The sequence below is a fragment of the Salvia splendens genome, chromosome 15 (assembly GCF_004379255.2).
Source record: "Salvia splendens isolate huo1 chromosome 15, SspV2, whole genome shotgun sequence".
NCBI classification, from domain to species: domain Eukaryota; kingdom Viridiplantae; phylum Streptophyta; class Magnoliopsida; order Lamiales; family Lamiaceae; genus Salvia; species Salvia splendens.
In genome coordinates, this window is record NC_056046.1 from 21,538,632 (window position 1) to 21,551,496 (window position 12,865).

Here is a 12,865-nt window from a genome sequence, read left to right on the forward strand (position 1 = left end):
ATTTAATAAAAATTTATTGATATTTAAAAATCAAAATTTAAAATTTAATTTTATAAAATTAAATCTAATATTGAAATACAAAAACAAAGTGAAGGATGACAAAAGGGAAGAGAATGATAATTTTGAAATATTATCAGATTTAGTATCACTGAAATAATATCAGATTTAAAATTTTAAAAGTGTAAAAAAATCAAATTGCCCAAATGCTCAAAAGAGTATTTTCGTATCAAAAAATGACAAAATGACCAAATTTGAGATAAACTCTTAGTCCAGGGATGTCTGTCGATATTTTTAAAGTCCGAGGACTATGGACGAGATAAACCCATAGTCCATGGACCATTTTTATAGTTCACTCAATATTATATAGTTTATCCCAAATATGTGATTGATTGATTGATTGCAAGTATATCATGAACATAATAGAATCAGAATGAGCAGCTCAAAAATCTGCTTATATGTTTCAATTCAAACTGGAATGGCACACAAATTTGGTTGTAATATAGCCTATAGCCTGGATGCAAAGAATTAGGCTGTTCTCATGATGATATGAACTCCACTGTCAGTGTCCACGATCTCACTTATCTCTCCCACCTTAAGACCAAATGTTGCTTCTTCGAAAGGCTTTTGCATTTGACCCCTTCCAAATGAACCTGCAACAATTTCAGTTTGTTATAACTCATAACACCCAACTAATCAGCAAGACCATGCCTCAAGGTCCACTGCTGCCATTACCAATACTGATTTTAGTTTGCTATTCTTGTTTATTCATCATATACAATAATTATCAAGGTAACAAAATCTTGGCCTATAAGGCAAAAATGCAGAGGTTTCAATCCAATATATTCAGATATCTATCAATAATTGCATTTTTCATTGCTAACTATTTCTTCTAAACTGGTAAAACTTATTCTTGGATCCTGAAAAACCGGGAAAAGGCACTGAAGAAACAAATATTATACATGGAATGATGTTAAGTTTCTTTGCTAACAAAGGTTTCAATGTCAGAATTAGAAAGCATGCATTAGAAATGTGACAATATTAAAGAAGAGAGCTAAGATTTGAAAAACACTGGGGCTAGAATTCCAAACATAGGGTGGGCAATGGGCAAGCAATCATAAATTGGGATTAACAAACTATAACCTTTTCTGTGAATATGTACATCTTGTAATAACATCCAGAATGATTTGAGGCACACATCAACAGAATTGGACAAAACTAATTAAGTATAGGGTTTAATGCCGCAACAGGCTATCTGTGATTAAGAAATCATTATTCTACATAGAAAAATAGGCATATTTCGCAAGCCAGCCATACAGTTGGAATAGGAATTGGAATTGAACCCAGAAAAGAGAGACGCAAAAGTCCTGCTTGGTGAGCAGGAAAACCAACCAAACAAAAACAGGTGTAAAGACATCAGGAACATGGGTATTTTATGTCTTACTCCCATGGATCTATCCAACCACCATTATTGAAAGGCCAAATATACCAATCTAACCTAATAGAAACCTTGGTTTCAAATCTAACGCAATAAATGAACAAAAATTTACCTAAGAAATTGATTTTCATTTCAAATCTAAGCCGGGTCAAGTTTCCAGCAGCACCTTATTATTAAGCTGGGAGCCGAAATATGACATGGCTTTTTCAACTGAATATAACTAACAATGTGAAAATAAAATATTCCAGTTGCCAACTTAACAATAAGGCGCCAGAAAGTTGACCCAGGTTACATTTGAAAAGAAAATCAATTTATTAGGTATCTTTTTGTCAATATTCATGTATTATGTTAGATTTGAAATTTTCAAAATATAGGCTTTTATGAGGTTAGATTAGTGCATTTGGCCTTATTGAAATGATAGCACATAACACAAAACTGTCCAACAATCACACCAAAATAAGATCGCTGGCAGAGGAAAGTGCATGATAGGGCTCAATGGCCAATGCTATGCCAAAATACACATTAAAGAGACTAGTAGTTGATCCAATTATATATTGATCACGTCCAATCTTATAATTGTTAATTTGCTTGCACTATTTGCAACCATACGTTAGCTGAAACACCTCACAGCCCGAGACAAAGATGAGTGTGTTACTTTCCTCAGAAAAAGGAAAGGAAAAAGAGACCAGCGTGTCACTGATAAAATTAATTGTTCAGGTCAAGTCAAATAATGGCCAACTTCAGTATTGTGCTTGCACATACTATTTCTAATAAACATACAAAACTTGAATATTGGCTGAAATGTTATGCTAATAATTCAATCTGAAATAATCTTAAGGAGACTCAACCATTGTCGCACTTATCTGTTAAAAAGCCTAATATTCCATAGAAATGTTTATTATTGAAATACGATTTGGTCCTTGGTAGTACTCCCTCCATCCCATTAATAACGTCTCAAAAGACACATTTTTGGGGCATGCATTATGTGAGTTATTGCTTGCAAGTTCAAAGAACCAAGTTCTCTTTTCCATGAGTTCTTTCATTTTTACAGCAATTTGCAGCCATATGATGGCTGGAGCAGCCATGACCAACTAGGTACCTATTCCGCTCAAATTATGGCCAACTATAGTATTCTCTTTTGACACAATATTTTAAATGCACCTATTTTTCAAACCCCTACATTAATGAGACACACTTGAGCAAACTATAATGCTGCGGAGGTGATGCAGCTCCCTGTTAGTGTAGATACAGGAAGTATAATATGAATAACAATAACTAACAATGATGATAAGAGAACCTTGTCTAGTCCTCCTGCTCATTTGTTCTCCAAGCCTAATTATATTGATCTAAATAGCAGATATTCAACCAGCATAATGGATTTCATGTGTTTAAATTTCCCCAAGGAATCATTGTTGATAACATATAGTAGTATTACTCTATATCATATCATATGCAAGTGATCTCAGTTATTATGACTCAACGTGCAAAAACCATTCTTAATCAAACACCAAACCTAAGGAATAAATACAATTAGCTCCAATCCACTACCTGGAGACCATACTACACGGTGATGGGGTTTTCCCCATTTTTGTATCTTAATTAATTTAGTAGACCTTAAAAAACTAGTAATTGGCAGCAAAATCCATCTAATTCATCGCAAAACCCTAGGTATTAATAATGAAAAGCGCGAGACGGTAGGGTAATGAGAGAAATCGGAACGGACCGAGATCGCCGCCGCGCTTGGCGGAGCTACAGTGAGAGTGCTTGGTGGCGAGTTCCTTGAAGGAGGCGTCGCCGGCGAGGATGTCGCGGCGGAGGTCCTGGAGCTGGGAAGCGGCTTGGTCGCGGGTGGTGGCGGAGATGAGGATGCCGTCGGGATCCTTCCAGGAGGACTTGCGGCGGGAGCCCTGGTGCTTGATGAGAATGTGCGAAGCCTTCACCTTCTCCGACAAGGACATCTTGGACTTTTTGGAGGTGCTGTGCTTGTGCTTTTGGTGGCGGTCGGCGCGATCCGCCGACGGCTTCCTCTTCCGATCGGAATCTATTTTGGCGGATTGGGAGATTTCTCTCTACAGTTCGTTGGTATGCGCTTAGGGAAATGGAGCAGCTGCTCAATTTATTTCTTTTTGCCAATTTACAATTTTTAGTGGTAGTAATTAATAAATGCAGAAATTGCAATTTAAATCACTTTTGATTGACTTGATTGATTATAAAAGTAGTTAATTACTTTGCACATTTCTAAATTATCTCATACAGTTAAAATTTTAATAAAATTTGTTATTTAAATTATAATTTTTGGTTAATTTCTTATAAATTTAGTATTGTTCTATATTATGATCGTCAATTATAAATGATTATTATGTAATTGGGGAAGATATAATAACAAAAAATACAAAAGTCACAATAAATTTCATCAAAATTTTAACTGTATAAAACAATTTAGAAATGTGTAAAAGTTATGATTTAATTAAGGACAAATTGCCTATATAAAGTCATGAATTTTTTAAATAGTTTGATTTTTTTTCTCTGAACTTTAAATGTCGCATGAAAAGTCATTAACTTTACCGGACTGTGTAAATTTCTCATCCAACCTGACCCGATCCAGTAGATTTCCGACACAAACTTATCATATGTGGCGCGCCGGAGGCGTGACTTGGCAAAACTCCACTAATTCTGACTGTTTCTCTTCTATCTTTGCAAATTCTGACCCTGGACTTATCACAAACATACAAGTAGCATAAATGAAAACATACAAATCGAATTCCGCAAATCAACATAAACATACAAACGAATTACACAAATCATATTCAGCATAAAAGTAGCTTTAATTGCACAATTCGAACTGAATCCTAAATTTGTCATTTGCCAAGTCATGCCTCTGGCGCACTACATAGGATAAATTTATGTCAAAAATCTATCGTGTCTGGTCGGATGGGAAATTTACATGGTCCGTTAAAGTTCATGACTTTTCATACAACATTTAAAGTTTAGGGGAAAAACTAAATTATTTTGAAAGCTCATGACTTTACAGGCAATCTGCTTATTAATTAACTACTTTTATAAGGTTGACCATAATTCAACTAAAGTTATGATATAAATGACATTTTTTTCCTAATAATTTACATAAATTTAAGCTCATGTTTGGTTGGTAGGATTCTGTGTAGAAAAGTATGAATTTTTAAATTGATGTGTTTGTTTGAAGTTTTATTAAATTGGAAAAGTAATCAGAATCCTGAAAACATGAAAAATAGTACCATTTTCCAGGATTCTAAATTCTAACTTTGCTTAAGTATTCTTTTTCCCAGTTTTGAGATTCTTGCATATTTATGATTATTAATATTGGTATTAATTAATTAAAATATTATTATTTAATTATTTAAAATTATAAATCATACTTAATTTCAATATAATAAATAATTATAATTACAATTATAATAGTAATAATTGTATTATTATATTATTTAAAATTGTTAATATCATAATAATAATTACAATTTGTTAATATAATTAATTAAATTATGAATCATAGTAAATTATTATTATTATTATTATTATAAAATAATAATTAATCAACAAACACGCGGTGAAATTTAAATTAAAAATTAATTCAATTATAATATCAGTAAATATTATAATTAAAATAATAAACATATTTATTACTATTATACTACCCCCGTCTCATATTAAGTGTCACATTTAGTGCGGACATGAGTTTTAAGAAATATAAAGAAAAATGGGTTGAATAAGTTAGTGGATTATGAGTCTCACTCATATATATTAGTTTAATAATAAAATGTGAGTAGAATTGGTTGGTGGAATGTGGGGTGTACTTACCATTTATAGTAAAAGTGAAATGTGACTCTTATTATGAGAATGATCGAAATGACAAAATGTGACACTTATTATGGGACGGAGGTAGTATTATTTAATGATTATAATATTAATAAATACCTATAATCATAATTATATTATTATATTTATTTTTATGATGGATAATTCATATTCCCTCCGTTCCCCGTTACTTAAGGTATTTCTTTTCGGCGCGGGATTTCAGAAAGTTGTGTTTAGTGAGTTAAATAAAATAGACGGGAGAACAAAGTAGGTGAGATTAGATGTTTAATTTTAGCCAAAAAAAGAAATGACTCAAGTAACGTGTGACAATCCAAAATGGAATACGACTCAAGTAACTTGGGACGGAGGGAGTATTTAAACATCATGATAATAAATATAATAATATAATTATTATCATTATATATTAATTGATAATTTATTAAAAATCTTTATATATAATAATTATTATTATATTATAAAAAGTTATTTTATTTTTAATTTAGTGTTTAAATCAAATATAAAATTTAAAATCTTGATATTTTCTAAATACAGGAAAATAAAGTTGTTGGGAATCATATTCCCGGGATTCATTTTCTCAGGAATCATTTTCCTTATCAACTTTATTTTCCCATCAACCGAACATGGCTTAAAGGTCACAGAATTAGTCACTCTCCAACAAGGCAATACACCCACACACTAATTTTATCTTTACATTCAATACTATCATACTCCCTCCGTCCCCAAATAATATACACTTTCGGTTCGGCTACTCCCTCCGTCCTCAAATAATATACTTTCGGTTCGGCCTGAGCTTTAATACAAAATTGGTAAAGTAAGAGAAGGGTAGAGAGAAAAAGTAAATAAAGTATTATTAGTGGAGAATGAGTCTCACCTCATTAGAGAGAAAAGAATTACTATAAAATTAGAAAGTGCACATTCTTGTGGGACGGACTAAAAAGAAAATAGTACATATTCTTGTGGGACGAACGGAGTATAATGTATTGTTTTGTTTTCAACATTGACGTGCTTAAAATTTCTAGTCCCATAGAAAAAAAAGTGCATATCCTATATATCTGGATAAAGAAACAAATTGTTAGGTTGGGACGTTGGTTTTGTTCCCAAAATCTTCCTATTCACCACTTAGGTAGTATTTTTAAACACTGCAACTTTCAATATTTCCTTGTTAGTAAGTTAAGAATTTGTTTTGAAATCGACCGTAAGAGTATTAGCAGTGGTGCGGATGTCCTGGCGGATATCCCCGCGGACATCCCAAAAACACCTCCTGCCACGTCATACGGACATCCCCAAGGACATCCCGACGGACTTCCCGCAATAAAAAAAATTAATGCAATAATCAGGACGTCCGCGCGGACGTCCGTGGGAGTCAATGTAATGGCGGACGTCCACACGGACGTCGCGACGGATATCCGCGGAACGCCGCGGAACTCCGGTGTCCGTATCGGCGCCTCCCTTGCACAACTTCCGGCACGCTGGTCGGATTCCGCCGGGACGGGCGCCATTGCTGATGCTCTAAATGCGCCCCATGCCTTATAAATTGTAATCAGACAATATTGAATGTAGTAGCTTGTTAAATTCATTCTATTCCTTTAATCGTGGTGTTGCTATGTAAGACTCATTATATTGTTTTCTTTTTGGCTCTTGATTTTTACCTTTCGAAGTGTCTCGAGAACATATCAGGAAACAATAATGACACATGACGGGGCAAACAACAAAGGGGAGAGACAACACTGTCATAGTTGGTATGATCGATGGAAAGAGCTAGTTCTGCAAGCATTAAAGGGCTTTGGTAACCAACAAGTAGAAACCGCAATGGAATCTAGAAAAGAAGTTCACAAGTAGAAAGGAGTTTTGAACATTAAATAATAAAAAGAACTAAATAGAGTCAATTATTTTAGAGTAAGGGCCAAATATAGTCCTAAACATATGACCATTTTATGATTTTGGTCATCAATATTATGTTTTGAATTATTTCATTCAGCACATTTGAAAACCGTCCGAATTTAGTCCTTTTTTGACGGTGCCGTTTAAAATTAACAATCAACTGTTGTTTAGTCAATTTTGACCTGATTAGAGATTTAGATTAAATTTTTTAATTTTTTCAAAAATAATAAATAAAAATCTTTCTTATTCTTCTCTGTCTTTTTGGATTCATCTTCTTTGAAAATCCTAGTAGATCTTTCTCCCAATTGAAGAGCCCTATTAGATCTTTCTCCCAATTGAATCCCCAAATTGTGAGCCTTAACATCTGCCTCCCTCTCCTCTTCACCAGCGATAGCGCCTCAACCTGCCTTGGACAGTCACCGACATGCCGGCGCCACCCGCTTCATCCCCACCCTCTCTCTCTCTCTCTCACTCAGTTCATCCAATTCCTCTTTCTATCTTTTCTCCCGTTCCCGAATCGGGCCCGAATCGGGATGCCAGACGTCCATCGTCCATCGTCCATCGCTTATACCTCACCTCCATCTGCTTCTCTTTGGGGTGTCGTCGTCAGCTGCTCGTGCTTTCCAGTGAGCGTCGACTCTCGTCTTCGTCGCTGAAGTTCGTGTTCACCATCGCTGTTGAATCGCCGCAGTCAGGAGTCGTGCAGCGTCGTCATCAGCTTCATCAGCCGGTGTCGAGGGGATGAGGCCTCGAGCGCGGGGTGATGGGGTTGGCAGCGGAAGCACAAATAAATCATAGAATCATATATATTTAGCAGATTATTCAGATAAATTCTATTCGCGTAATTATCACATGTATCATGCTCATAACTTGCATTAAAACATGCTTTTGATTAATTAAAACCTAAAACATGCTTTTCTACCGAATTATAAGTTATACTTTCTTGGTTCTCCAAAGAATCGTAGATGGCTTGCGACTTCTCCACGTGTCGATCTTCAATACTTGACCACGGATCTTCTAACTGGTTCCCGAACCGTATCCGATATCAATGTGGGCTGATCTCACCAGAACACTAGGACTCGAATAAAGAAGACAGAAAATTCTCACGGAGGTGAGCTAAAGAATTCGTCCCCTTCAGTATATGGGAGTGGACGAAAATTTCACAGTGTAAAATATTTAATCTCTTATTCTGTCTCTCCTTTATTGTCCTATTTATATTAAGTTCATATTGGGCCCAGTCAGGGATCTATTGAAGGTTTTGGATATGACCTCCCCCAATTAGCTTTTTACTAATTAAATTGAACCTACAATTTAATACAAGCTTATATTGAAACATTATTATCAATCACTACATTAATAATATTGTACTGCCCATCCAAAAAGTGGACTTAAGTAATCCGGGTTTCCATTTTGTCTAAATGTTAATTTTCCGCACTTAAGATAGAAATGTCCATTAATTAATTATTGTGTGCTATACACGTAATTAATTAACTTCTTATTAACTCCAAGAGTGGACTTAACACGAAACACTTATTTATTAATCATAGAGTAATCAAACTCCAACTAGCTAGGTTCCGAATAATAAAACCTTGTTTCACGTTACTCTTGAGGACATTATCAAACGAGACTCAGCTCGCATGCGTTTCAACATAATAGCAATCCTAGCACCGTTAGACATTAATCACCACTACCCAATATATCAGGATTATTGGATTACGAAAAACCCGCACCATTTGATAAGTCAAAGTAGTGCGTAATCAATATCGTATGCTCAATGCTAACATAGTAGATTAAGAAATAGTTATTTATCAAGACCTCGTCATTCAGTAGATAGCATAAAGACATGTCTTGCTGTTAGATCCGTTCAATGCTATACACATCAATGCCATCTTATTTCAGTAAGACTTAAAAATATGCGGACTGACATTGCAACCTTTCTCGATAGGTAGTCAAAGCCTATCTAGGTTGTGAAATTCTTCTTTTTCTTTATTCAGAACTGACCGTGTTACCTTAAAGTGGACGACGCCCACAACTGTCTACTAAAACAAAGACTTAGACTTTATTAAGTTTCTTATACATTTAAACATGTAGTAAAACAACCATTAACTGTAAAACATAACAACATTATGACAAAAATAACCTGTTTTATTTCTTGGAAAATAAAATAAGAGTTATTACAGTACCCAATCACTAGAAAGATGATTTATAGTATACAAAACTCTAACAGGGGGAGTCGGAGAAATGGGCTGTGGGGAGTATTGTGAGACTTGGCCTTCTTCATCGCGGGAGAATTGGAGATGCGGCGGCGGAATGAGGAGAGGATGAGGAGCGTTTGCTGGGGTTGGAGGTGGAGGTTGGGTGAGACATAAGAGAAAGAGTGATGAATCTGCTAAAGGGAAGCTCCAGCTCTTCCTCATTATATGATAGAAGAAGGTTTTTTTTGCGATTTTGATTTTGCAGAGAATTACAATCAATAATCTTTTTGTTTCACATTTATGTATTTTAATTCATTTGTTTAGTAATTTAGATTAATTAGTTGCTAATAAATATTAAGAACACTAATAGTCAAAATTAAGAGTTTAATCGGGTCAAAATCTGATCAAAAGTCGTTGACCGTTACTTTCATACGGAGCCATCCAATATGGACAGATTTCGGCCCGAGTTGAAATGTGTGAGATGCAATAATTCAAAACGTAATGTTTAGGACCAATTTTGGCTTTTACTCATTATTTTAATTCTCTAGATGAAGAATAAATTATTTTTGCCGTGAAAAGCACCGTCGGTCGACGATTCACAGTTCTAGTGTGATTCCTTCGCCGCGCGCCGCTCGATTTGCAGTCGACAACAAGGCAGATTTCTAAAGTTCTGATTTTTAGTAAGGGACACTACTGTATCGTCGATTTTCGCCATTAAAACCTCACAAAGTCGACGATTCACAGTTTTGTATCTACCAATTTCATGTTTTGCACAAACATTTGTTCGATATTTTCTGAAAAATCATGAATTGGTGTTTATTTGTTTTAGGTTTTTTACCATTATTGATGTTTTTTGGATTGTGGTTGACTGACATTGGTTTGAATAATGTACTAATCAGTGTTGTACTAAACGATTTCACGATTTTATACAAACGTTTGGTCGATTTATCTGTAAATCATGAAATGGTGTTCATTTTTTTAGGGTTCTGTCCATTATTGAAGTTTTTAGTTGATTACTGTTTTAGATTTGTGTTTTGGCCGATTTTGTTGATGAAATCTTACTGATTTTGGACTGTGGTTTGACGGGCAGTGGTTCGAATAGCTGATATACAAAGATATTTCGAAGAGAGGGAGACCTTTTAAGAGTCAACCCACCCAAAATGCAGGTGAGTAATGTCTTGGTTTCCTGTTTTTGCAGAATTACTTTATTCTACATATGTATTCGTCGTTTACTTATACATTTTGGTAGGCAGAGGTGTTCATTATGTTGGTTTTAAAACGTACATTATCGTTTTGAAGGAGAACTTTCTGTCCAACATATTTTTTTTGCTGTAATTGCTTACTTGATTTTATCTCATTCGTACATTGATTGATTGCTTTTGTACCATATGGATTAAGATGGATTTCAACATTGCATTACATTTATAAGAGACATTATTTATACCCTCCTATACATTATTCACATAATTCTTGTAATACAGTGGATGTTGTATTCAACTTTGCATTATTTGCTTGCTGTTGTACATTATTTATTAAGTAGTATGCATTACATTGATTAATGTGATACATTATTGATACCGCCTAGGCTGCATTTGGCATTTGTATTCATAGAGTAGTTGTACATTTTTGTAGACAGTTGTGTACATTATTTTTAATTCATTTTTTAAACTCCTATATGAAGGAGGAAATTACAAATAAACTCCTATTGAAAGGAGGAAATTACAAATGATGTCAAGAGGGCTCGAACTCAGCACCTCATACAATATTGTCTAAGCTCCTAGCCGCTAGGACAAAGGTTCTGGACGTACATTATTTTTAATTCATCTGTGCATTATTTGCTTTCTTGTGTACTTTATTTATCAAGTAGTATGCATTACATTAGAATCATGTGATACATTATTGATACTGTCGAATTTAATTCCTTGCTTGTTGGACAGCAGCGAAGCAGCCTAGGTTGGACTTTGAGGAAGCTGTTGATGATGTTATTCCTATTGCAATAGCACAGAAGTTTCAGCAGAGATTGGCCGAACAAAAGGTAGAGACAAGTACAACACAAGAAGAGGTAGAGCATAGGAAACCTAGGGGGATGAAAGTCGACCATCTGTACTGTCGACGGACCCCAACATAGTTATTTAATGTATATTTCTTACTGAGTAATGTATGAATATAGTATTTTAATGTATGTGTTTTCTGATTTCGTTTCTGTATGTTAATGTATGTTTTTCCAAATATATTGTTTTTTATACTTGCTTAAGACGTACATTATTTAGTAGTTAACTATTACATTGTTTTGGAGTTGTCCTACTTTATAATTTTATCTCTACTATTATTATGTTATAAGTTTACTATATACGTTTGATCCATGGATTGGTAAACCCAAAGGGCATGAATTCAAGTTCCCTTTAACATTATTCTCTGCAATCTGTACATTATTCCCACGAGTGAAGCATGACTCACTGTTTATTAAGGGGGTGTTTGGTAAGGGTAGATAAGGCAAGATAGTTAAGTTATTAGCTTTAAATGAGTGTTTAGTAGCCTAGATAAAATATACGTGTGACCCGTATTAAATAGTAGGTCAGATCAAAGAAAGCACAAAATAGTTATCTCATTATGATAAATAATCAGAAGAAAAAATGTGTGATTATGTATCTATCTCTTCAAATTCATGCTCTTGACTTTAATAGCCCTACCTCAAACTCCTCTCTCTGTAAGAGTATCCGCAATGGTGGACTTCCGCGCGGAATTCCCACGGACGTCCCGGAATTCCGTCGCGGACGTCCGCCATTAGGCGTGCCCGCCACGGATACGGAATTGGGCTGAGGACGTCGCAGGTCCGCGGCGTTAAGCGGAATTCCTCGGGGACGTCTGCCATTGTGTCGACTCCCGCAGAATTCCGCGCGGAATTCTGCTTTATTTCGTTTTTTTTGTAATGTCTATATATACCGCTCGTTGAACTTCGTTTCATTTCGCACCACTTTTTTTATTTGGTGAAATGTACTTTTCTTATTTTAATGGAATTTTTTCCTTATTTTCGTCAAAATTTTAATTACGTAAATTGTTTAATTTGTGATTTTGTATTTTTTTTAATGTGGGAATTCCGTCAGGAATTCCGCAGGGGAATTCCGCCACTGTGCAGTGGGAAGTCCGTATGACGTGGCAGTGCAGTGGGAAGTCCTTATGACGTGGCTGGAGTTGTTTTTGGGAATTCCGCGGGGAATTCCGCCGGGACATCCGCACCACTGCGGATGCCCTAATACTATTATACCCTTCCCACCACCAACCCCGCTACTACTGCAATTCCACCCACACCCCCCAAACCCCACCCCACACCACCTGCTCTACTGCTATTCCGTCCCCTTCCCCTTCTCTCTCTCTCCTGCTACTCCTCTCCCACCCTACCCACCCCCTCCTTCTCCCCTTGTCTCTCTCTACTACTATTATTTATTTTATAGTACTAATTAATAAAGTTTGCTATTGTTAATTTTTTCCTTTAATTATGTTA

The 12,865-nt window shown here is 35.3% G+C and overlaps 1 protein-coding gene across 1 annotated transcript; it reads right to left on the reverse strand.

Moving 5' to 3' along the window:
* Positions 1-367: 367 nt before the first annotated feature.
* On the reverse strand, positions 368-3,559 carry LOC121769461 (peptidyl-prolyl cis-trans isomerase Pin1-like). Its single transcript, XM_042166265.1, has 2 exons — positions 3,159-3,559; positions 368-650 (listed from the first exon to the last, which is right to left on the reverse strand). Exons 1-2 carry the CDS (start codon positions 3,391-3,393, stop codon positions 526-528), a joined length of 360 nt encoding a protein of 119 aa, XP_042022199.1. The 5' UTR covers positions 3,394-3,559; the 3' UTR covers positions 368-525.
* Positions 3,560-12,865: the final 9,306 nt, after the last annotated feature.